Genomic DNA, 26,936 nt, shown 5'->3' on the forward strand with positions numbered 1-26,936 from the left:
CTTTTGCATCCATATTAGGAACTCTTGCCGTTTTCATAAGATTTCTCTGTTATGCTTTCACCTTAAGAATAAAGGCAATTACACTGTGTGTAGCTTTTAAAGAAAAAGCAAAGCACAATGGCTTGGTTAAGCAGTCTGTCTTACTGGGAATGGTGAAGACCAGGAAAAAGCCAGGTCAGCAAGGAGAGAGATGCAGGTCTCTACTTAACAGAAACGATGGTTGAAGAGTTAGCACCCTGGAATGGGTCTCTTAAGGGACCATAGAGGGGAAATACAGGCATAGTTTGCGGGGAAGAAAAATTAAAATGTTGTCTGAAAAGATTTGCTTCTTCAGCCAGGCACGCTAAGGCTTGTGAGTCCATTTGTAATCCTAATAGAGTACACTAAGCATATGCAGAGAGAAAAGGATAACTATTAAGGGGAAATATTGACCTCTGGAATTTGTGTGGCTCTGAAGGGATCTAACAATTATTAAATCTGAATAGAACCCCAAGTATGGGGAGATTTGAATCCAGTTCTGGGCAGAAATCTCAAGTTTAAAAAAAAAGCAGAAATATTGCTCCAATCTCCTTCTGTCAAATGGGGATTCTTATTTTGGAAAATATAATCTGAAAATACCGAGAAGGTGCTAAAACTGTGCTTTGAAAAGAAAATAAACTACATAAGCAAATGTTTGCTGGTAGGGAGGGTGCTTGGGGTGGGAGAGTAGGTAGGAATAAAAAGGAACTGGGAGATGGGGAATGGGTAAAGGAGGAAGACTAAGGCATGTAGAGGGGCAAAAGTGGAAGAATAGGAAAGGAGAGAGTGGTTGACAGGAGGACTGGGGAAGAATGGGGCAGGGCCCTTGTATCATGAATGATCTATGGTCCCCTACATGGGCAAGACCCACCCTCCCACCGCTGAAGGCTTGGAATGAGGGACGTGCCCATCTTTTGTATGTGACCTCCACCAGTCCCGACCCTTGTGAGCCAGGCTGGGGTGCTGGCTATCTATGGGGTCTGACCCCCCCCCTTCCTGCCCCCATGTATGTGCCAGGCTCGGGGGAAGGGCTGCCCATCCATGACGTGTGACCCCCCCATGTATGTGCCAGGCTCGGGTAGGGGGCTGCCCATCCATGACGTGTGACCCCCCCCCATGTATGTGCCAGGCTCGGGTAGGGGGCTGCCCATCCATGACGTGTGACCCCCCCATGTATGTGCCAGGCTCGGGTAGGGGGCTGCCCATCCATGACGTGTGACCCCCCCATGTATGTGCCAGGCTCGGGTAGGGGGCTGCCCATCCATGACATGTGACCCCCCCCATGTATGTGCCAGGCTCGGGTAGGGGGCTGCCCATCCATGACGTGTGACCCCCCCCCCCCATGTATGTGCCAGGCTCGGGTAGGGGGCTGCCCATCCATGACGTGTGACCCCCCCCCATGTATGTGCCAGGCTCGGGTAGGGGGCTGCCCATCCATGACGTGTCCCCCCCCATGTATGTGCCAGGCTCGGGTAGGGGGCTGCCCATCCATGACGTGTCCCCCCCCATGTATGTGCCAGGCTCGGGTAGGGGACTGCCCATCCATGACGTGTGACCCCCCCCCATGTATGTGCCAGGCTCGGGTAGGGGACTGCCCATCCATGACGTGTGACCCCCCCCCATGTATGTGCCAGGCTCGGGTAGGGGGCTGCCCATCCATGACGTGTGACCCCCCCCCCCATGTATGTGCCAGGCTCGGGTAGGGGACTGCCCATCCATGACGTGTGACCCCCCCCCATGTATGTGCCAGGCTCGGGTAGGGGGCTGCCCATCCATGACGTGTGACCCCCCCCCCCATGTATGTGCCAGGCTCGGGTAGGGGGCTGCCCATCCATGACGTGTGACCCCCCCATGTATGTGCCAGGCTCGGGTAGGGGGCTGCCCATCCATGACGTGTGACCCCCCCATGTATGTGCCAGGCTCGGGTAGGGGACTGCCCATCCATGACGTGTGACCCCCCCCCCATGTATGTGCCAGGCTCGGGTAGGGGACTGCCCATCCATGACGTGTGACCCCCCCCCCATGTATGTGCCAGGCTCGGGTAGGGGACTGCCCATCCATGACGTGTGACCCCCCCCCCCCATGTATGTGCCAGGCTCGGGTAGGGGACTGCCCATCCATGACGTGTGACCCCCCCATGTATGTGCCAGGCTCGGGTAGGGGGCTGCCCATCCATGACGTGTGACCCCCCCATGTATGTGCCAGGCTCGGGTAGGGGGCTGCCCATCCATGACGTGTGACCCCCCCATGTATGTGCCAGGCTCGGGTAGGGGACTGCCCATCCATGACGTGTGACCCCCCCATGTATGTGCCAGGCTCGGGTAGGGGGCTGCACGGGCTGCGACCCCCCCCCCCCCCCAGCAGAGCCGCCTCCGCAGCGCGGCCCCGCCCCGCACAAGGCCCCGCCCCCGTGCGCGGCAGAGGCCCCGGGCGGAAACCCGGCCCCGCCCCGCCGCTCCAGCTCCGGCGGCGCGGCCTGTGCGCGTGGCCCGGCTGCGGGCGGCTCGTGCGGCAGCAGAGGGGCGGGGATCGCTCGCGGCCTCCAGGCCCGGCCCCGCGATGGCCGCCGAGGCGAAGACCAGGCTGTCCAAGAACCTGCTGCGCATGAAGGCGAGAGCGGGGGCGCGTGCGGGGCGGGCTGCGCCCGGTGGAGGGATTGAGGGGCGGGGCGGGGAGTGGGGGCTAAGCCGGCCCCCAGGGAGATTGGGGGAGCCGGCCCTGGCAGCAGAGCGGGGGGGGAGGGGTTAGGGAATGAGGGGTGGGGTGGGGCGGGGTGGGGCCCCCGAGAGGATTGTGGGGTTGTAAGGCAAAGACCTGGCCCGTGCCAAGGGGGTGAGGAGGGAGGGCCGGGGGAGTGGAGCCCGTGGGGAGAGGTACCGATGTCAGCGTGACTACACGGCTAACCGATAAGCCGGGGTTTGTGTGTTACTCTTAGCAACTACACACACACACACACACTCTGCCTGGGTTTGTGTGTTACTCTTAGCAACTACACACACACACTGCCTGGGTTTGTGTGTTACTCTTAGCAACTACACACACACACAAACACACACACTGCCTGGGTTTGTGTGTTACTCTTAGCAACTACACACACACACAAACACACACACACTCTGCCTGGGTTTGTGTGTTACTCTTAGCAACTACACACACACACACACACTCTGCCTGGGTTTGTGTGTTACTCTTAGCAACTACACACACACACAAACACACACACTGCCTGGGTTTGTGTGTTACTCTTAGCAACTACACACACACACACACACACACACTCTGCCTGGGTTTGTGTGTTACTCTTAGCAACTACACACACACACACACACACTCTGCCTGGGTTTATGTGTTACTCTTAGCAACTACACACACACACACTCTGCCTGGGTTTATGTGTTACTCTTAGCAACTACACACACACACACACACACACTGCCTGGGTTTATGTGTTACTCTTAGCAACAACACACACACACTCTGCCTGGGTTTATGTGTTACTCTTAGCAACTACACACACACACACACTCTGCCTGGGTTTGTGTGTTACTCTTAGCAACAACACACACACCCTGCCTCTATATCACAGGGGCGAGTAGGAGCTGGTGCCGTGGCGAACCAGCACGGGAGCTGCCTGCTCCTCCTCTCCCACCGCCAGCGTTGCTGCCTCTGATAGAAAGGCAGATACGAGACGTGGGGAGGGGGGGGAAGGTGGGAGACAGTACACGCAAGAGGCCGGCTTTCAAGCCAGATCCCAGTGCATATGGGCTCATGCAAGCCGCTACCCCTTTCCCTTCACACACACACTGCTGCCTCTCTATCAGAGGCAGCAGAGCAGAACATGGCATCTGGAGCAGACAGGCAGGAGCTGATACATGTGCGGAACTGGCTTTTAAGCCAGCTTTCCTCACGTACCAGCTCTGTGGAGCCACCTGCCTCCTCACCCCCATACTGTTGCCTCTTATCTGAGGTGGCAGCGAGAGAGGACCAGGGGAGGTTGCTGCGGAGCAATCTCTGTCCCCAGTAGGCCCAGGCTGATAGCGGACAGAGGCTGCTCTGTGACATGTCGGTGCAGCCTCTGTCTGTGGGGGAAGCTCAGGCCCCCCATGGACAGAGGTTGCTGCTATCAGAGCACACTGGCTGTGGGCCCCATCCCTGGGGACTATCGAATACTTAAGTAATCAATATTTTGTGGAGTTACACAACTATTCAGTTAATTGCTATCTAACATCTCTAGAAAAGCTCCAGGAGGCTTCTGCACGTGGGACCAGACATTTAGGGGTAGGGGAACAAAGGGAAAGATTGCCCACCAGCATTTGAGGAGGCCTCAGACAATCGCAGGCCCAGAAACAAAATTTTTTTTAATTACCCCTCAAGTGGACACCTTAATCTCCATATCATCAAAACTACTGCTCCCCCATTGTAACAGTGTGGCCACACACACATTTTCCAGGCCACTGCTCCCCACTGGGAGGATTGTGGAGGCACAGAAAGGAGACCATTCCCGAGGTGGGGAAGATGAGAAAGAATGCCTTTTCAAGCTAGTGGGGAAGCTGAAGTATATAGAGCGCTACAAAGAGGAGAGGGCAGGGAGCCGGATATTGACATAGGGGGACTGGTATAGAGGCTGAGGGTAAGGAGGTGGGAAGCTGTGTGTCTGCCTAGGCATTTGTACCTTTTGCTGCTTACTGTTGTACTTGGAAGTATGGGCGGAAGAAATGAAAAGACTAAATTAGGCTATTCAGTATGGGCTGATGAGAAGCTGAAGACCTCTGGGGGCATGAAAGGACATGGGGAAGGTGTTTTGAATGGCAGGGAAGGGACCTAAGCACAGCTAGAGCGAAGACAATAAGCTGGTTTTTGCAGTGTAAACTGGGAAGAGATAATGGCATTATAATGTGTACCCCCTTCTCTGCTATGGGCTCTTCCACACCAGGCCAGCCTGCTGGGACATGGTTTCAGTCAAGGTGCTGTGTGCTGTTTCTAGGATCAGGACCCATGTCCTGAGCTGCCAGTGCAAAGAGACACGTCATCTTAGGAGGCATAGGCATAACCAGGGGTGGATATAGGGCAGGGTGAACGGGGCGGCCGCCCCGGGCCCCGCGCTTAAAAAAGCCCCGAGCATGCGCCGTGGCAAAGGGGGGCCCCGCGGAGTTATGCTGCCCGGGGCCCTGCAAAACAGTCATCTGCCCCTGGGCATAACTGTACTAAACTGGTGTACAAAATAAGCCTTGGGGTGCTTTGCTCATCTGTTGCAATAAAAACGTGTAAATATGGTATAAACCAAAAATGTATGGTAAAGATAGTAAATACATAGTCAAATAACATCATAAGGGGCATTGGGCCCTCTCTTGTATATGATTCATGCTTCAATCTGGAGTCCTGATGTAAGTGAAAATTTGCCTGATTTTGGGATAGGGTCTTGAACAGTAAATGAGACCCTGACTCAGCAAATTAATGGGTGAGCCACACTTCATGGGTAGAAAATACTTGGCCAGGAAAGTGCATGTGGAAACGTAGGGTTAACCAAAACAATCTAATATTATTTTAAACACAACTGTCCTTTTCTGCACCAAAGGCAAATCTGTGTATTAATTGGGTTAGAAAGCATGTTTAGTACCATGTTGCCTTTTCCCAAGATAAACAAGGCCACGCTTTTAAGTTTGCTTTGTCATCTTGTTGTCATTCCAAATCATGTTCCTCTTCACCTCGCTAACCTACTTTAATGTTTTGTGTGTGCATGTGGCCATGTTTGTCCCAGGATATTAGACAAGGTCAGAGTGAGGTAATTTTGGTGAGAGAAGAGTTTTTTAGCTACACCCAAAGAGAAGCTTTCTGTAGCTCTAAAGCTTATTTCTCTCACCAACAAAAGTTAGTCTAATAAAATATCTTACCTCACACACCCTTAACTCTAATTTTTTTCTTATTTATTTTGGTTTTCAAGGTCAGTTATGTAGTAAGTGTCCCTCTTGTCCTTGTTAAGATATATATATATATATATATATATATATATATATATATATATATATATATATATATATATATATATATAGACACACACACACACACACATATATATAAAATTAATCATTGGCCTTTTAGGGAAAAGTTAGCAAGTTAGTTAGCATCAGGTAATTCTAGCTTTGCTTGTTCTCTTTATCAGTTCTTCAACTTTCTCAAATGTTCCTTACTAACTGTCTAGAAATACACTCAATAACATGGCATTGGCAATATTGACATTGGAAGATTTGGCTAAAGAAAATCCATAGTTTCGTGTAACTCTGTAAACTGGTAGCTCTGCTGAACTGATGATATGAAGTTCCACTTTGTAGTTATACTATAGACCAGTGGTCTCCAACCTTTTTACACCCAAGATCACTTTTTAAATCTCAGAACAGGCGAAGATCTACCGCCCCGCCCCTTCCTTGAAGCCCCGCCCCTTCCTTGAAGCCCCGCCCCTTCCTTGAAGCCCCGCCCTCTCTATTCTCCTCCTGTCCATCAGTTGCTTTCCCCAGCCCTTACTTACACACTCTGATAAACAGTTTATTTTTAAATTATGCAATACATACAATTAAAATCACGTTTATAGTTATGAAATAAATGGTCTGTTTTTTATTCATGCTATGTAACTCTAAAATGAAGCATTCATTATTATACATTTTGTGGGGACAGAGTTCTGTGGCTAGGGGCAGGGGAGAGGGAACAGGGTGCTGGGAGGGCAGAGGACAGGGTTCTGCAGCAGGGGACAGAGCGCCAGTGGGGACAGAGTTCGGGGAGTGGGGATTGAGTTCTCTGGCTGGGGCCAGGGGAGTGGGGTGCCAGTGGAGGCAGAGAGTCCCCTGCATCTCCCTTCACCCAGGATTCTCCCCTGCCCCGGGGCCGACCCCACACGGTGCAGGGAAGCCCCGAACGTGCCTGCCCCCCCCCCCACATGTAGGGAAGCCCCGCGCGCGCCTGCCCAGGGGGCCGACCCCCCCACCCGCGAAGGGAAACCCCGTGCGCGCGCCTGCCCCAGGGCCAACCCCCCCCCTCCCCCTGCAGGAAAGCCCGTGCACGCCTGCCCAGGGGGCCGACCCCCCGCGCCCCCGGCGCAGGGAAGGCCTGCGCGCTCTTGTCCTGGTGCCACCCCCCCTCCCACCCCCCCCCCCCCCCCGCGCTCAGCCCAGGGAGGCTGCACCTAGCTCCAGCTGTGCTGGAGCAAGCTTCCCGGGCTGAGCGCAGGACATCCGGCAGGCGGGAACAGAAGCGGCTGCCCGGCCAGCTGGAGGAGGAGGCTGCCCCGCACTCCAGCTGATTGGCGGCTTCCCTTGTGCACCAGCCCACGTGGAGCGTGGTGCACCCTGGCTGAGCGCCATGACCAGCTGGCCAGGCAGCCGCTTCTGTTCCCGCCCGCCGGCTATCCTGCGCTCAGCCTGGGAAGCTTGCTTCAGCACAGCTGGAACTAGGTGCAGCCTCCCTGGGCTGCCCGGCCAGCTGGCCATGGCGCTCAGCCAGGGTGCACCACGCTCCACGTGGGCTGGTGCACAAGGGAAGCCGCCAATCAGCTGGAGCGCGGGGCAGCCTCCTCCGGGCAGAACCCACAGCCAGCTGGCTGGGTTTTTTCAGCCCTCCCAACCTCCCACCATTCCTGGCATCTACTCACCGCTGGTGTTTCTCGGTGAGTAGCTGCTCCTCAAATGAGGAAATCTAATGTAAATGTACTGCGCATGTGTGCAGTTCAGAGCTGGCTCAAGAGCTACTCTTAGAGCCTCTGAGAGTGACCGGTAGATTGCGATCTACTGGTTGGTGACCACGGCTATAGACTATATTAAAAATGGCTGTGCTAACCCCTTATTAAACAGCATTTGTAACAGTCTTGAGCAACACGATGCCTTTACTGGTAGCTGTACATCCCTAGACTCCCATAAGAGGTTTTCAATGGTTTTATGAACTATAGCAGAGGTGGGCAATAAGCAGCCCACAAGCCAGATGCAGTTCGCCTGGGTTAGTCCCCAGCAGGCCACAGGATGCTTGATTTATTTATCTATTGCTTTGATTCAGGAGCATACAGTGAACCATTTTCTTTACCTCAGCAAAATTGGGATTTCTTTCATGGATGCATCTGAAAATTTCTTTTTTCCCATGAGCCATTTGTGCTGGCCTTTCTATCACAAGCATAAATGTTCAAACTCTTTTTCTTTATACCTTTCAGTTAAATTACTCCCTTTGCTTGCCACTTTTGGTTGAGCTGCCTTGACTCGAAATATTCCTAACCTTGGATTCTGTTATGCCCTGATTTTTCTGGCCAGTTTTCCTTTGACTGCTATAAGAACAGTCCGTAACAGTGTTAACTCCAACCAGTGTCCTCCTCCCTCTCCTGCCCCCACACGTGCACACTCTTTTCCCAGCTCATAAATGTAGTAGCATGAGAGAGGGATATTAATAAAGTACTGACCTAGCTATCGCCCTTGGAATTGTGAATCTAGCATCAAGTCCAAAGTGAAATTAGTCTCAGCTCAGTGGCTAATGCACTCTGGTTCATGTTGTGTAATGCAACACATAATTCAGTAGAGTACACACTGGCATGATTGATGATCTCTCTGTTTTGGGAGAACAATACGGAAACTGAATTGCCATTAATTTTTTAAAAATATAAATATTCATTAAATATTTATAACTTAATATAGCAGAGCCTTCATGGCTTGTTTGCTTCATTTTACTTGTGCCATTCTTTTTAGTTTGGTATTTTGGGCCATAGTCCTTCAGAGTACTAAGTGAAATGAGTTTTGCAGTCTCAGTTCAATCTTCAGTTTTAGCAGAATAATTAGCACAGTTACAAGTCACTGCTCATCAAAGGCTTAAATTAGTGCTGCTATGGAGTCTAAACTCTGACCCAAAGAAATACTCAGTCTGTTTTACATGCTTTGCAACTATTGCAAGGGTTTTTGGTTTTTTGTTTTTTTCATTTTAAGCATAAGTAACTAGATATTTTTATCCAAGAGCTCTCCGGAGTCATTTGTTTTTAGGAAACTTAACAATGAACGTTAATTGGAAACTTGTAATAAAACTTCTCCCGTTGAGACTTAAGTCTGGTTAACTAGTTTTCTTAACTAGCATGTTTTCCCACATAGACTCCCTCCATTTAGTTGTGAGAAAATATGAAATTGGTATCTTTGACGTGCTTTTGAATTCATTCAGAAAACATACTCCACTTTCCTTAGTGAAGAAATTCTCAAAGGTATAGAACAAATAGCAGTAAAGATGCAAAAAGAGAAATTAAGGTGGCTTATCACTTTTCAGACTATGCAAAAATTATATATAATTAAAATTATTTAATACAATTAATGTATGCATAGCCTGAAAAGTGATAAGTTGATTTTTAATTTCTCATTGTCCATGTATAGATATGTTTGAATGGGGGTAGGAAAGTAGTGGCATGTTCCCAAGCTCAAGCCAAGTTCTTTCTACATGGGACACCAAAATGATTAGTCACAGTAGATTGTACAGATGTTCCAAATAGGATCAAGCCTGCCCTGTTGTGCTTTAACAGAGAAGTCAAACCTGAAGATACTAGCAAAGTTTGACTGTACTCATGACCAATACTAAATAAAGTGCAGGTCTACACTTACTGGGAGATTGGCACTGTGGCAACTGACCACCTGGGGGTCGATTTAGCCACTTAATTGACCGCTGATCGATCTCTCTCGTATACCATGGTCCTCCACAGCAATGAGAAGCATAAGGGGAGTTGATGAGAGAGTTTCTCCTGTCGATCCCCCTGCAGTGGAGACGCGGCGGCAACTTGATCTAAAGTACGTTGACTCCATCTACGCTATTCACATAGATGGAGTTGTAAATCTTAGGTCGACACTGCCCCTCAAGTGTAGATCTACCCAAAGGTGTAAGTGTGATTTATTTACAGGGTGATCTAAATAAAAGTTGTACTGTTTTACCAGTGCAATTAGAGGAACACTTTCTCCCCATGCTAAATGCATTAAACTTAGGACTCTATCAAATTCACAACCCTGAAAAACAGGTCACACACTGTGAAATCTGATTTCTTCTGTAATAGGGATGTTAAATTGCTGTAATCTGGTAAGTGTATAGCTGACAAATATTTTGTGTTATGGTTACCCGATTAGCAGCTCTGCATTGAAAGTGGCTTGGGAGCCAGCAGGCAGACAGGCTGGCTCAGTCTTGGCTTGCGCCAGATCCCAACAGCTAGTCCCTCTGCAGCTCTGAAAGAAGAGTTATTTAGGAGCCAACGCTAGTCCCAGCTCATAGAAGAATAGTGTTGGAAGAGACTTCACAACAACATCTAGTCCAGGGCTGCTGAACAAGTGCCCATTGGGCCCCATGCGGCCTGCGGCCCGTTTGTGTGAGGCCCGTGGTGCAGTTTGAGTTTACACAGGTCTCAACATGTGGCCTGCGGGTGGGATCCTTTGAACATGGCCTCCACTGGGAACATGATCCACAACGGCAAAGCATCTCCCAGGTGGGGTGAGCATTGAAAGACACAAGTGGATGGGCTCGCTGTAACAGACGGGTACAGAGTGTGGGCATTTCTAGCCCCCAGGGAGGAGGTGCTGGGAGCTCCAGGGCATTGTGGGAAGTGCTGGCTGCTTAGCCTTGTGGGCAGAGCCTTAGAGGTGTTGACTGGCTCACAGTGGCCATGTTTGTGTCCGGTGCTGCAGCTTAAGGCTCAATCTTTGTATTCATGCCTGTTAGTGTGAAAGAAGCTATTTGCATATATATTTTGATATACAGGCAGTCCCCGGTTTACGTACAAGATAGGGACTATAGGTTTGTTCTTAAGTTGAATTTGTATGTAAGTCTGAACTGGCTCCAGATTCAGCTGCTGCCACTGAAACTGACCAGGGGCTGACTACAGGAAGCCGGAGGCAGAGTTGCTGTGCCCCCAGCTTCCTGGAATCAGCCTGATCAGTTTCAACAGCTGCTGAATCTGGAGCCTGGGACAGAACAGCTGGGGCACTGCCCGGTAGGTTCCCACAGGACCAACCCGGCAGCACCCCAGCTGCTCTACCCAAGGCGTCCCGCAACAAAAGCCCCGTCACCCCCCCCCCCCCAGCAGACCAGGGACACCCGAGCAAAGCCGCCCAGGCAGCGGCTTTGCTCGGGTGTCCCTGGTTTGCTGGGGGGGGTCCAACGACTTTTCTGGACCCCCCCAGCAGACCAGGGGGACAGGAGCAAAGCCGCCCAGGCAGCGGAGGTCCCGCTGCCTGGGCGGCTTTGCTCCCGGGCAAACGAGCAAAGCCGCCCAGGCGGCGGCTTTGCTAGGGTGTCCCTGGTCTGCTGGGGGGGGGGGTCCAGCGGCTTTTCTGGACCCCCCCCCCCCCCCCAGCAGACCAGGGAGACCGGGAGAAGCTTTTCTCGCCCCGGAGGACACGGGTGACGACCCGCCGCCCGTGATCTCCGGGGCGAGAAAAGCCCCATTCATAAGTGCGGATCCGACATAAGTCGGATCCTGCGTAAGTCAGGGACTGCCTGCATATGCAACCCCACTTAAGTTGCGGCCCTCAGCATGTGCCGTGAGTATCATTGTGGCCCCAAGGGCTTCCAAAGTTGAGTAGCCCTGATCTAGTCCAAACCCTACTCAAAGCAGGTCCAAACCCAACTAAATCATTCTAGCCAGGGTTTTGTCAAGTCTCACCTTAAAAATCTTTAAAGACAGAGATTCCACCACCTCCATTCCAGTGCTTCACCACCCTCCTGGTGAAAAAGTTTTTCTTAATATCCAACCTAGATCTCTCTAACTGCAACTTGAGACCATTGCTCCTTGTTCTGTCACCTGCTATGACTGAAAATAGCCTGGCTTCATCCTCTTTGGAACCTCCCTTCAGGCATTTGAAAGCTTCTATCAGATTCCCCCTCATTCTTCTGCACACTAAATAAGCTCAGTTCCCTCAGCCTCTGCTCATAAGTCATGTGTCCCAGCCCCCTAATCATTTTCATTGCCCTCCGTTGGACTCTCTCCAATTTGTCCACATCCTTTCTGTAATGAGAGGACCAAAACTGTGCGCACTACTCCAGATGTGGTCTCACCAGTACCAAACAGAGGGGAATAATAACTTCCCTTGATCTGCTAGGAATGCTCCTACTAACGCTGTTATCCTTCTTGGCAACAAGGGCACACTGTTGCCTCTAGGGATGTCAATGTGTAGTTGACTACATGGTTAACCGATAAGCCTGGGTTTATCGGTTAATCCTATAGATTACATGCACTCCGTCTCCGCACTCTGATGCTGCCTCTGTATCAGAGGCAGCATGGGGGTGAGGCAGAAGCCAATACATATGGGGAACTGGCTCCCCACATGTACCGCCTCCCATGCAGCTGCCTTCCCGCCTCCCCTTGCTGCCTCCCACAAAGTCAGTGGCAGGGGGCGGAGCAGACAGGAGCCAGCTTAAAAGCCAGATGCCGAGCCACCTCTCCCTTTTTGTTGCCTCCCACATAGGGGACGGGCAGGCAAGGGAGAGAAGGCGAGAGCCAACTCATGGGGAGCTGGCTTTTAAGCTGGCCATCTGTGTGTGCTGGCTTCGGCACAACCGCCTGCCTCTACCCCCTGCTTCCCACAGCCGGCTCCCTTCAAGCACCAACTCCCACTGCCCTGTCCCCAGCGTGTAACTGTGTAACCATGTAATCGCTTGAAATTTTAGTGGTTACACAAATACCCAATAGTTAACATCGCTACTTGACTCCGCTTCTCATCTACTGTAATCCCTAGGTCCTTTTAGCTGATCAGTTCCCAGCCCATAGCAGTGTGTGTGATTTTTCCATCCTAAATGTAGGACTGTGCACTTGTCCTTGTTGAACCTTATCAGATTTCTCTTTTCCCAATCCTTCAATTTGTCTAGGCTTTCTCTGCGACCTTGTGAGCTAAAAGCGAACTTTATATTAAAACAAAATCTGAGAATCTGGAAAACAGAGGAGTGCCCACAAAGAAATGAGGTAAAAAACCAAATGCTACCCTGGCATAAGTCGGGTCCCATTTGTTCACAACCTCTTTACGTGGTGGAGTTTAACTATTTGACATTAAGTATGCAGCAACAAATTTGAAATCATTAAATTTTACTCAATCCTTTGCCAAACCCCTAGGAGTTGTCAGATGGTAATATGCCAAGGAAGTCAAAACTACCTCAGGTATTGTTAGAATGCTGGTCACCAAGGTATGTAAGTGGTGATGCAACTGAATTTTAATATTGCAGTTGTTTCTGTCTGTACATTGGAATTGCTCTACCTTCTTTGAGCCAACTTGTAAGAGTCAGGAAAAACTTCTTAACTTTTACCATAAATTAGTCCATCTGATAAATGTCAGGCAACCTGTTAAATATTTGCAACTTATATTTGGGGGAAAAGAAACTTTATGTAGAAAAATGTTTGTGTGACTTTCTTTCAGTTCATGCAAAGGGGATTGGATTCAGAAACCAAAAAGCAATTAGAAGAAGAGGAAAAAAAGATAATCAGTGAAGAACACTGGTATCTGGATTTACCAGAACTCAAGGAAAAGGAGTAAGTTTGTCATATTTTTGCATTAATATATCTGGTTTATCTGGGAGGCAAAGTGATGTACTGTGTATTAATCCTTTATTGGCCCAGAAATATCTTAAGAATAATAGTAACTCTTAGTGACCAATAAACACTAGTAAAATAGTCAGATTGGTAGCTGTAGCATACTTATTGCTGCATTTTATTTTAAGGAACCACTCTCAAGATTGATAAACCCAGAGTTTGACATACCTTCTTGTTTCCATTTGTATGTTTTCCAGGTATTGAGGTAATTATTTTCTTTGTACTGACCAGGTGATGTCATGCTGGTTTTGCTTTTTTAAAAAAAAAGGGGGGGGGGGGGAATCTTGTAAATTAGGCCAAAATCTTGCAATAGAGTCCATGAGGGAGAATTTGACTTCTGCATGGAGTGCTACCGATTTCATTTAGGTTTCATGAAGGCACAGGGGTCAATCCATGCATATCCAGTTGCAGAATCACTAATGGAAATGCAGTAATAAGGAAAACATCTTCTAATAATGGCACAAATGTCCTGCCTTCTGAAGAGGGACCATAAACAGTAAAGATAACGGTCCCTTAAAAGAGGGACACATGTTAAAAAGAGATTCTTGTTAACATCTGGATAAGGTACTGATATTTAGTATTTTAGATGTGTGGGATAGAGGTGAGAAGGTGAAACACTTCTATAGTACATGTGTGCCTATAATTCCTGGGAATTAGCTTCTTTTTGTTTCTTGGGCTGTTCATTAAAAGCAAAAGGAAAACAGGTTTTGAAGAACAAACCACGAACAGTTTTATTTGCTACCTATTTCTGCGAAGTCCAGCTCTACACAAGAAATCTGCCGGTACAAAAATGTCACCTAGGAGAGAAAAAGACAGACTGTGTTGCGTCTGTGTAAAAGAGAGTGCTGTGGTGAGGAAGAAACATTCTTATTTTAGCCAACTTTTTTCAGACATAGACCTGGCCTAAGACACTTAACTTTTATGGTTTTGCTTTTTATTGCAGTTGGTTACTGGTACTGTGTTAAGACATTACTCTTCAGGGAAATACTTGTGGGTTTTTTTTGTTATGCAGGAGTTTTATAATTGAAGAGAGAAGCTTTATGCCCTGTGAAGACCTACTTTATGGCAGAATGTCTTTTAAAGGCTTCAATCCAGAAATTGAGGTACTGTGAAATATTTTGCTTCTGTTAGAGTCACAGGATGTATGTACCCCACACGTGCACAGCGACCAAAGTTTAATACAGGCACTGCCAGCCGCTGCTGTTTGGAAGCCTTGTAGAAGCTAAGCGAGTAAAAAGAGCTGGGAAGTAGATGGGTGCAGTGGCTACCAGAGGGGAGAGCAGGCTGGAGAAAGAAGCTCCTGCCTGCAAGTTACTATGGAGCTTCCCAGAGGGGACAGACTGACCAATAAACTGGAGAACTGCAGAGACCCAGGGGAAGGTAGGAAGAAGTCCAGGGCAGTGTCACAGTTGAATAACCCTGTCTTTGGTGGCCTCACTTGATGGCTTTAAGCTAGAACTCAGTGGAGTGTGTGGGTCTGGGTTCCCCTACCAGCCCTCTGATGGTCTAGAGGGAGTTCAAGAAGGGTTTTCAGGCTCCTGGGCCCCAGGAATAGACCCCACTGCAGTACACTTGGCCTCAGGGAGTGGTGCCAACATACCACCCCATTTAATAACATAGGAAAACTATACATTGGAGTTAGGCCTTGATGTGACTTCCATTGAAATCAAGAAGTGTCTTTCCTTTGACTTCATTGAAAGTTAATTGAGCTTTAATATGTTGTAGCTAGGGATGTAAAATCTTGTTTAATTAGCTAACTGGTTTAATGGGAGTGAGCAGAAGGGGCTGTTCTAACCCAGCTGGAGCAGCCCCACCCCGCCCACCTCTGTGCTGAAACACTGTAGGCAGGGAGCTGCCCTGATGGGAGCAGCCCCTGCCTGTGCAGTGCCTGGGCCTGCCCTGGAGCGGCTGCTGAGCTGCTCTGGCATCCGGGCCACCTGTCTGTGGAGTCCCAGGCCCCCCACAGTCAGGGGCTGTACTGGAGAAGCCACTGTCTGTGATGGGCCCCTGCAGGGCTGGAGCAGCCCCCTACCCACGGCAGGCGAGAAGCTGCTCCAGCCTAACCGGTTAAGCCTTCACATCCCTATTTGCAGCACAAAGTAGATTTTTTGCCTAAATATGTCCAGTCTTCATGCTTCTAATTTGAGCTCCATTAGTTAGGGTGAAAATGGTAATTTCCACCTCAGCTCCCCTTCTGCCTCCAATCTAACATTCCCATTGCTGACAAGCAAAATGAGTTGCTCTTCTAACTGGTTTGTTGAAGCTAAGTCAATAATTCATGAGCTGATACACCGTCTCTGTGACTGCATTTGTTTCAGCATTTGGGAAGTAGAGATGTTTGACTGCAGGAATTTGAAAGCAAATTAAAAGGCAGGCAAAGCAGACTGAAGGCTTTTATATTATTATTATTATTTTGCAATTCTGTATGGAAAATATGATATTATCGGGGAGTATTTACTCTTGATCATGCTGCCTCATTTGCTCTGTGACATTAGTCCAAGTAACATTGCCTCTCTGTGCCTGACTTACCAGCTGTGAAATGAGGTCCTGATCATTTTTTTTTTAAAGTCTATGGATGAAAAGTGGTCTATTCACTTGTGTGTATGTGTGTTTGATCCATTTGAGCAAATGGAGCCTTTCACTTCTGAGGCACTTTTATCCACCAGGAGGGATGAAATCTAGCTAGTATTATGAAATGAAATTTCCCTGTCCCAGATTGACATGTCAGGTCACACACTAATGTCCATTGGCATCCATGTTGTTTACCTCAGCAAAATCAGCATGGAGGCAGAATTACCATACTCCACTTAGAGATGGCTCCAGATTACAAACAAGTGATATGGAGGAGTTCATGCTGTTTGCTCGTCCTCTGACAATGCAGTGCTTTCCACAGGCATTTCAATAAAATGAATTCCCACTTGATAAAAGTGCTATTTGTGGTAAATATCCGGGTTTTTTTTTATCCCATATGTCAATAGCTCCATGATTCCTGTATATTTTCTTCCTCTCAAAAAACAGAACTTCCATGTTCTCCTCGCCAGAATAACTGTCCAGTCTCACTGCTCTCTTACTTTTCTTCCAGTCTTGATCTTGATTCATCAAATTGCTGCTAAAATTAGGACCCAAGCTTGCAAACTGTCAGCCCCTTTCACTAGAAACAACTTGCATGAATAAGATCTTGCAGAAGCATGCCTTGAAAATAAAGTATTTTGAGCTCAGATATCTTTAACTTCAGTTCAACATCACATGTTCATAGTGCTATAATAGTAACAACAATGCAGCCATTAATGTTTCTAGCAGCTAAATAACTGCCAAAAATGAAAAGTTACTGATGCTGAATCCAGAAATGTGATTTAGGGGGAATTATGATTACTGTCTCACTGTAGCTAGCTGGCCTTTTTTATTCAAGTATTTTATTATAAAGCTTTTCAGACAGATTGTCCCTGCTAAATGAACATTTTCAAGTGGCTTAGTTCCTAAATTTGACCCACACTTAAGATCTGAAGATTTTATGCCTAGATTATACTTGACCATGAAAAAAAGATCTGCTACATAACTTTTAAAAAAGATGTATCTGTTATTTTTATAGAATCTACAATCAAAAGTACAAGGGTCGGCTACTCCCAGCACGCAAACCAATTTGCCGTGGCACGCGGTACAGGAGCTCAGCCCCACCCTTACCCCCACACAGTCAGGAGCTCGTGCTGTGGCTCCAGCCTCAGCCACACAGCTTCAGGCTGGAGCAACAGCTCTGGCTTCCTGCTGTGAGTGGTGGCAGGAGAGCTGCCAGCATACGTGGCGCACCCGTGCATGCGTTGTTCCCTGCGGGCTGTTTGTGGGGTCGGGGGTCCCTCTTTCCCAGCGCCCCTCTATGCCCAGCCATGAAGGAGGATGTGGGGGCAGTATGGGAGGGGGCAGGGATTGCACTGAGGAGGTATGGGGCAATGCAGGAGATCAGGCTGCAGTGGCAGGATGGGAGGGAGAAAGGGTTGCACTTGGGGCATGAGGTGAATGCCAAGAGTGAAGTGTCTCAGTTGGGAGCCACATCAGTGAGGTTTAGGGGTTTTTAGAGAAGTTTTTTTGCTTCTCACTTGTGTGGTCCCCAACTGATTTTTCTGTGTGTCAGTGACTCCTGACCCAAAATAGGTTCCCCGCCCCTGCCGTAAATAAAGAAAACATTGAAATCTTTTGTGTTGGACATAATATTTAACTTTATTTAAATGAAGTTTGATAAACAAACATAGAAAATTAAAATGCTTAATCTGTTTAATAATTTAAATTAAACCATTCTCTCCAGCTGCAGCAGTAGCAAAACGGCTCAGGCTTAATTATGTAATTAACAGAGAGCTTCCATTAACAACTAGTAGTCATCGGAAAGGTTTGCATTGATCCAGGTGGTCCATGGGGTGTACAGTGGAGAGATCCCTTCCCCCCCCTCCCGGAAGAGCGGCACAGCCCAGGGCAGAAGGATTAAATCTTGGTACATCATTTTGGAAAGGTTGCAGACCCCTGTGATAGTGAATTGCCACATAAATCCCGTCAATCATAACACTAAAGCCAGGTCTACACTAGACCCAAGAGCTCAGCCTAAGATACACAATTCCAGCCATGTAGAATACGTAGCTGGAGTTGGCTTACAGTAAGGTGAACTTAATGGTGTCCCCATGGCAGGAGGCTGATGGGAACGAATGCTCCTATCAGCTTCCTTTACTCGTCACAAAAAGAGGAGTACCGGACAACGACAGGGGTGCCTTCTGAGTTCAATTTAGTGAGTCTTAACTAGACTCACTAAATCAAACTCCAGAAGATTGATAGAGGCAGCAACAATCTTTTGTGTATTGAAGACAAGCCCTAGGAAAACCTAGACCCAGATGCCAGGCACCTGTGCTGGTATGCAAACAAGGGAGGAACTAAAAATGGGTTGTGTGATTATTTGCCATTTTAAATGTAGGAAAATCTAAGTCACTCCCCTACACACGCTATGTGAATCAAGGAGATGGGTAACAGAGAAGGAACTAAAGCACCACCAGGTATTGCACTTTTACAAATCACCCCTCTACCAGCCCATGGAGCAAGGGGGAAGTAGTCAGTCACAGTTCATTCCCTCATCTTCTCCCAGCAAAGCACAACTGTGTGCTCCCATCTAGTTACAGCACATGGTTAGCCCTAGGTTTATACAACAACCAAGGGAAAGCAGCTTCAGATAAAATGCTGGGCAAAAGAGTCTTTCCAGTCTATTTTACAAATGAGTTTCTTATCAGTAATATCTATATAAATTAAATTATGTGAATGAGTTAACTGTTAAACTGATTTCCCATTTCATTTTCAGAAGTTAATGATCCAAATGAACTCTAGGTACAAGAAAGAAGAAATTGAAGCAGATGATACAGCTGAGGCTGATGTATCAGATGAAGAAATGGCCAGAAGGTAATTTATGTTTTATGACATAGTTAAAATTACCAGGATGATGTGTGGCTGCACTCTCATCAGAGTGTTTATAAAAGAGCAAACTTCTGTGTTGTGCACAGGATTTGTTAAATAAGAATTTTGAAGAATGTGTTCAGTGGAATAGCTTCATTACTTCCTGGGGATATTTTCTGCCCTCCGCTACACCTTGGTGCTCTCTGTACCATTCTGTCTGACAGAAGGCAAAATTGGCCCTTTAATATTATGGTGATCTCTTGATATAGCAGTAGCTGTGTCTCTTACACTGTGCTGCAAAAGGCGTGGCGTTGGCCATGGATTAGTATTTCTGATCGGATCTATGACTTTGCATGAGTTTGTTTTGATTTTATGAAGAACAGTGATTGGTACTTCAATGTTAATATCTTAACAGATACGAAACCTTGGTGGGAACTATAGGGAAGAAATTCTTGAAAAAGAGAGATCAGCGGGTACTACAGGATGAAGATGAGAACAATACTTTGAAACCTAGCAAAGCTAAGAAAATGTTCTTAAAACCCCAGGATTGATGTGAACTGCAGAATTGGAGCTAAAAGAAATGTCATCTACAGGGTAGAATAACACGAACTGGATAGTTTATTTTCCACCAAATAAAGTAAGATATGTCTGTAAAAAGTGAATGGGTATATAATGGATGTCATACATCCTTTCCTCTCTGAACAAGTATTGTGTGTGTGGCTCTAAGTCAATCAGCTGTTTAAATGTTGTGCATAAGTAAAATACTATCCCCTGTATTTGAGAGCAACAATCTTTGCATTTTATGATGGTAATTGAATGCTAGTATTTGAACTAAGGATGAGCTATGGCTAATCTTATAAAACAGTTCTGCTTTCAGTGCCCTTTTTAATTTTTTTTACTGTACAATTTGAAATGCCTTACACTTTTTAAATTGAAAGAAATAGTTTGCAGTAACTTTCATGTTTCTTTAGCAATTCTAAAAATATTCTGGAAAAGGAACAGAGATTAAATCCATTTAGTTGAATTTTATTTTTATTAATCTATTTAAAGAGAGGCTTTTGTAATAGAAGTTTTCTTTCACCCTAGAAAAAGCTAAATATTTATATTGGGTAATGTTTATACTTTGACGCTTATGAATCATGATCTGCTCGTCCTATTTCCTCCAAAAAAAAAAATGATGTTCCTCTGGCTGAGGTTTTCTTCTCCGGCAAAAATTTTGTGATCTTATAAACAAGATCTGTGAAGCAGCATAGTGACTTCTTCAGAAGCACATCTTAAAGCTGAATAAAACCTTTTAAAATGACTTTTGTGTCTGATTATTATAGTTTTGGTAATCTACTATATATGTTAGAGAGTTTATCTGTTTGTTTGATCAAGAACTCCTCCTAAACAGTAAGAGCTAGAACCACCAAATTCGATGTACAGCTTCTTCTTATCAAAACTTATAGCAAAGTCAGGGATTGTTTGTGCCAGGAAAATGGGATGTGCTGGCATAGGATTGCTTCTCATAAAACCAGTCAGAAAAGAGAGGGAATCACTAACACAAGGACAGTCCTCAAAATTGACATAACTGAGCAAATCTTGAAAGATACTGAACCAAGATGGTCCTGATACTCAAGGAGCTGATAGAGGAGGTATCTGAGCCTTTAGCTATGATCTTTGAAAAATCATGGAAGACAGGGGAGATACCAGAAGACTGGAAAAGGGCAAATATTGTGCCCATCTATAAAAAGGGGAATAAGAACAACCCAGGAAACTATAGACCGGTCAGTTTAACATCTGTCCTTGGGAAGATAATGGAGCAGGTAATTAAGGAAATCATATGCAAACACTTGGAAGGTAATAAAGTGATAGGGAATAGCCAGCATGGGTTTGTGAAGAACAAGTCATGCCAAACTAATCTGATAGCTTTCTTTGATAGGATAACAAGCCTTGTGGATGAGGGAGAAGCAGTGGATGTCATATACCTAGACTTTAGTAAGGCATTTGATACGGTCTCATATGATATTCTTATTGATAAACAAGGCAAATATAACTTAGATAGGGCAACGATAAGGTGAGTGCATAATCGGCTGGATAACCGTAGTCAGAGAGCTGTTGTTAACGGTGCTAAATCCTGCTGGAAAGGGATAACAAGTGGAGTTTCGCAAGGGTCTGTTTTGGGACCTGTACTGTTCAATATCTTCATCAATGATGTAGATATTGGGATAGAGAGTACGCTTATTAAGTTTGCAGATGATACCAAACTGGGTGGGGTTGCGACTTCTTTGGAGGATAGGGACATAATTCAAAATGACCTTAGCAAGTTAGAGAAATGGTCAGAGGTAAACAGGATGAAGTTTAATAAAGAGAAATGCAAAGTGCTCCACTTAGGAAGGAACAATCAGTTCCATATATACAAGATGGGAAGCGACTGTCTAGGAAGGAGCATGGTGGAAAGGGATCTAGGGGTCATAGTGGACCACAAGTTGAATATGAGTCAACAGTGTGATGCTGTTGCAAAAAAAGCAAACATGATTCTAGGTTGTATCAACAGGTGTGTTGTAAGCAAAACTCGTGAAGTCATTCTGCCGTTCTACTCTGCACTAGTTAGGCCTCAGCTGGAGTACTGTGTCCAGTTCTGGGCGCCACATTTCAAGAAAGATGTGGGGAAATTGGAAAGGGTACAGAGAAGAGCGACAACAATGATTAAAGGTCTAGAGAACATGACCTATGAAGCCAGGCTTCATGAACTGGGCTTGTTTAGTTTGGAAAAAAGAAGATTAAGGGGGGACATGATAGCGGTTTTCAAATATCTAAAAGGGTGTCACAAGGAGGAAGGAGAAAATTTGTTCCTCTTGGTTTCTGAGGACAGGACAAGGAGTAATGGGCTTAAAGTGCAGCAGGGGAGGTTTAGATTGGACATTAGGAAAAAATTCCTAACTGTCAGGGTGGTCAAATATTGGAATAAATTGCCAAGGGAGGTGGTGGAATCTCCCTCTCTGGAGATATTTAAGAACAGGTTAGATAGACATCTGTCAGGGATGGTGTAGACGGAACTTGGTCCTGCCTTGAGGGCGGGGGGCTGGACTCGATGACCTCTCGAGGTCCCTTCCAGTCCTATGATTCTATGATTCTAAGATGAGCCAGAAAAAATTGGATGAACCTGGATTAGGATTGCTTCTCACCAAACCTTACAAAAGAGAGAAATTTGGAGTAGTGTTCTGTTTTGACACAGCAACATCTATGCTTAAGATCTGAAAATTAGAAGACAGTGTTATTGGAAACCAAATTGACTGTAGCCCATTTTTGTTAAAACATAGTGAATGATAAAAGTTTATAGGGATGAAAGAAAAAAATACACTTCATGGAATTCCCGTTTTTAAAAAGCTTACCTAATTTAATTTAAAAATAATAATTTCAATAAAGCATGTACATTTTCTTTTTGTTTTCCAAAAAAAGAAATCGAGTTGCAGACCTGAGCAATGCTGGATAAATCTACTAGTATAATGTAAACACTATGAGATGTGTAGTGCATTGTTTAATAGTATTTAGAGTTAGACCCAGGTTCTTAATGTATTTAGACATTAATGCACTCAGTATTACAATACCCAACTGTTTTAGGAGCCTAAACCTAATTTTCAAAAGGGCTTTGGAGATTGACAGCCAGTGAGATAAATACCTAGATCCCTTTTTGAGACTGAAACTTGGGATCCTAAATTGATTAGCATTGCCATGCTCAGCACAATAACACTTAATTAACTTTGAAAATCTAGGCCTTAAGCGCATGCTGCAAAATATTAGTTGAGTTGAAATGCCTTTTCTATTTAGAAAGTAATGAAGCAGTTTGAAGCATTGTTGCACAGAGACAATACTGGCCTTTGGTCAATTGGTGCTCTGGGCATGTTGAAATTTGTTGTCAGCATGGCAGATCTAAAATTATAGCATCTTTCTGTATCCCAACCTTCAGCAAGAAATATGCTCTCTGTTATTTTTTTCCCCTGGCTAGTTATCCATGTTTCTCCATGATGCTGGCTCTTCTCAAGAAAGGAGGCATTTGCTAAATTGAAACAAGTAGTGGCAGTTCTATCATAGATACACAATTCCTTTTTTTTCTTTTTGGAATAGCTCAGTGAGGCAAGACACAACTCAATTATATAAAGTAAGAGGCTGTACATCTGCTGTAGTTTGTGTGTGATATATTGATTATAGTCCATATATCAAAAGCACCTCATTAGATAGTCTAGATGGATCACACATGGAACGAGAAATACACTTTTAACCTAGTAAGGGAGAGCTTCATAAAGGTAGAAAGTCTGTGATTCATGATCTCATATAGGTTTTCAGAGCTAATTAAATGCTACTGGTTCCATTACTTAAAACCTGACTATATATAATTGCCAATTGAACAAAAGTTAATGATGGCAAGACATTTTTCTTCCCAAATGTGACCTGAGCTAAGAAGTGATTTATTGTTGCTCATCATAAGAAAAACTCTGAATATATCCCATTATTCTTTCTTGCCTATTACAAGGCAATGACTCCCCCATTATATGAATACATTTCTTTGGTGATGGCAGGATTTCTGAATAATAGTGTTAGGTATTTTGGGGGAAACTATATTTTAGTGAGACAGTAGTGACCACTAGATGTCACTAAAATTTTGCTTGGGCTTCAGGACTCTTAGATGACATTCTGATGCTTTTACATAATCTTGTCTGAAAGTTCCTATGTGAGGCATATATATCATAAAAAGAGCCTTAAATTTTACCCAGAGGTTTCTCTGCACGGAGAATGTATGTAGAGATTGTTTCCTTCATTCTAAGGCAGAATAGTTTCATGTGATAGTGAGAAAAATGAAAACAGTTCCTATAGCTCTGGGTCATGGAGTGTGCTCTACAGTGCATGTGTTTGTGTGGAAGGTTTTGAAGGTGAAGTGACCTGCATTTCCACAGCTTCACAGAAAAATTAAATTGTATGACTGCAGGGTTCTGAAAAAATAGGAGTAACCCCACCACAATTATTAATGGTTGGTGCCCTAGTGGCAGATGTTTGATTGAACAACTTTTGATGATGGCTAGATTAATTATTCAAGTGCAACTTTAAAAGCAGTTGCTGATGTTAGGGTGACCTCTTTATTCATTCAGCACTTGTGAAAGACTATCGTGTAGGGTTCCCTGTATTGTATAATCAGCAAAATACAAGTGCTTACTAGGAGCTGCAAACATGCCTAGGTCAAGGGCGGGCAATAAGTGGCCCATGGGCTAGATGCGGTTTACCAGGGTTAGCCCCTGGCAGCCCACCAAATGCTTTATTTACCTGAGCATCCACAGGTACAGCTGGGTCGCTTTCCACAGTTTCCATTGGTCAGAAATGGCAAACCTCAGTCAATGGGAGCTGCAAGCAGCCGTGTGTGCAGATGCTCAGATAAATAAAGCGTCTGGTGAGCCACGTTGGACCTGCAGGCTGCTCGTTGCCTGCCCCTAGTCTAGGTGTTGGTGAAAGTCTCCGTAGGTGCTTCTTTGGGGCCTATCTGCTTCTTTAAGTGCCTACATATTTTTAAAAATCTGATCCTGGTCACTAGGTAGGTTAAAAAAGGCGAAATGTAGACGTGAAATATTCATGATACAAATTTAATCAAGCATTTTGCCTTTGTTTTACAAAGTCAAAAATAGACCCCTTTTTGGATAGTTTAAGCTGCAGTTTTGAAAGCACAAAGGGACCTGTTTCATAATTAAAAAGAACCCCCTTTGGACTGCAAATGTAATTTGGATTTTAGAAGGAATCTTTTTGGTTTGGAAATAGCCTTTTCCTCAAGCTTGTGAGTAAAGCAAAGTTTAGAGGAGAAAGGTGCATAAAACACTGTGTCTACATTGTCAAGATTTTGCGCAAAAGCCGCCTGTCTACACTAGCCGTGAGTATTTGCGCAAGAACACTGACATTGTAATGTACAAAATCAGTGCTTTTTGCGCAAATACTCTGACACTCCCGCTCAGGGATAAGTTCTCTTGTGCAAGTGTTCTTGCGCAAGAGGCCAGTGTAGACAGGTAACTTCAATTTCTTGCTCAAGAAAGCCCAATGGCTAAAATGGCCATCAGAGCTTTCTTGCACAAGAGAGCATCTACACTGGCACGGATTCTTTTGTGCAAAAGCAAATACTTTGTCTTCAGACCTCCACAATGATTTGTCCTGTCCTTTAGAGAGTGAACTTACAGGCGCAGATTCACCATCTGCCTCATGCTGCATAGTGTGAGGAAAGCACATATAATTAGTCATCATCACTCTTCCTGAAGCATCATATGATGTATGCTGGCTGGAAAGAGCCAAAGAAGGAATTCAGGAAAAGTACAAGCTGAGGTGGCAAGTCTTCAGTTTCATCTGCTTGATGGTGTTAACAAGGAAACTGAGGCAGGAAGCTAGTTTCTTATTATGTATCCTCTATTTTGATGCACTAGCCAGTCTGAGCATCAAACATTTTTGAGACTGGCTTAACGGCTTATCTCCCATGCCATGAATAATTAATTTTGACTTCTCAGAATCCAATAGAATAATAGAAAATAAGCCAGCCTGTGTTTTTTATCTTTTATTCCCCTCAGAAGAGGCTTTACAAGTTGGTGGTTTCCTTTTATGTTTGCTAGCTGTTGCCTACTCAGTTTGACTAAATGAAACTTGCAAGAGAAAAAAACTCTCAAAGATTATTAATTTGAATGATTTGTCTGAAATAATAATGCAGAAATTGAGCTAGTTCCCTCTCTCCTCTCCTTGGTGCCAGATGAGTGGAAATTTTTACCACTGCTGTAGGGCCAATGTTGGGAATAGGTGAGGATTATCCAACTTCCCTTTGCTTTTTCCTACCTTGTGATCTAATTGGTGCTGAACCTTAAAACCATAGGGGTGGAGTCCAACTAAAGGGAGTGTTTATGCTGTATTTTGCTTCCATTGATCCATGAACTGATTAAATTTTCTTCCTCGTTTTTTAATTGCTTTTTCCAGTGACGAAATGGAGGTCAAACTAGGTTGTTTTTTTTTTTTTTTGTTACCCTTAGTTCTTTTCTGAAACACACGCCATATGCAATTGCTAATGGATGGCATTTTCCTTTGGGGATATGTAAAGGGCAGGTAGGCCGAGATTATTCAGAGCCATCTATGGTATTTGAACACCCACCTCCCATTAATTTTTAAATGATTCAGACCTCAGTCTGAAAGCAAAGTTGTTTGGTCTGCCTGTGAATCAAGATACTGTGCTTTCCTAATTCCAGATACATCACAAAAGTGTCAGGATGTGGTTTTAGCAGTGTCGGCCACATGGCTCGACACTAGGCTGCAGCAAAAATGCTGCACAATTGTTGGGAGTCTCCTTAAACGTGCCTGGAAGAGAGCTGGTCCACTTGAACTTTCCCATGGATTGCAAAGGAAAGATGTTGGCTGAATTGCTCTGTAGATGTAATGTCCCATGTTTATTTGTCCTTTTAAGGATTAGTTTTTCCTTTTCCTGTGGGAAGGCACCTCTTACCTAGTTGTGTGCCTCCCTAATTGTATACGGATGCCAGGCCTATCGACAGGGGAAATGCAAAAGGGGGCAGTTACCCCGGGGCTTGTCGATTCAAAGGGGCCCTGGAGGTCTTAATTGCCACAGTTGCTACTGCGGCAGCAGCCAGAACCCTGGGCCCTTTAAATTGCTGCTGGAGTGCCATGCAGCTCTGTGCAGCTGGGGAGAGCGAATGCCATGCTCCCGGCAGCACGAGGGGCTGCCCCTTTTCCCTGAGGTCCCACCACTTCCGGTAGCACAAAGCCGGATACCCACCTTGCCCGGGGGTCTGTGCAGCTGGTTGGCTTCCCTGGTAGCTGCAGTTCAGTGCCTCCTATAATCCCTCTGTATTTAATACCATTCTTATCTCAGGTCTACTTAATCTGTGCAGGAGCTTTGGGGTACAGTTATTCACAGATAAATAGC

At 45.8% G+C, this 26,936-nt stretch overlaps 1 protein-coding gene across 2 annotated transcripts; it reads left to right on the plus strand.

Annotated features, from left to right (window-relative positions):
- Window positions 1-2,441: 2,441 nt before the first annotated feature.
- On the plus strand, window positions 2,442-20,306 carry MPHOSPH6 (M-phase phosphoprotein 6). Of its 2 annotated transcripts, XM_075939993.1 has the most exons (6): window positions 2,475-2,628; window positions 12,868-12,961; window positions 13,410-13,522; window positions 14,595-14,685; window positions 18,912-19,009; window positions 19,419-20,306. In XM_075939993.1, exons 3-6 carry the CDS (start codon window positions 13,413-13,415, stop codon window positions 19,552-19,554), a joined length of 435 nt encoding a protein of 144 aa, XP_075796108.1. In that variant the 5' UTR covers window positions 2,475-2,628; window positions 12,868-12,961; window positions 13,410-13,412; the 3' UTR covers window positions 19,555-20,306. The 2 variants fall into 2 exon arrangements, with proteins under 2 accessions (XP_075796107.1, XP_075796108.1); XM_075939992.1 differs by lacking the exon at window positions 12,868-12,961 and having other exon boundaries at window positions 2,442-2,628.
- Window positions 20,307-26,936: the final 6,630 nt, after the last annotated feature.

This window comes from Pelodiscus sinensis, chromosome 12 (assembly GCF_049634645.1).
Source record: "Pelodiscus sinensis isolate JC-2024 chromosome 12, ASM4963464v1, whole genome shotgun sequence".
Classification (NCBI taxonomy): Eukaryota; Metazoa; Chordata; order Testudines; family Trionychidae; genus Pelodiscus; species Pelodiscus sinensis.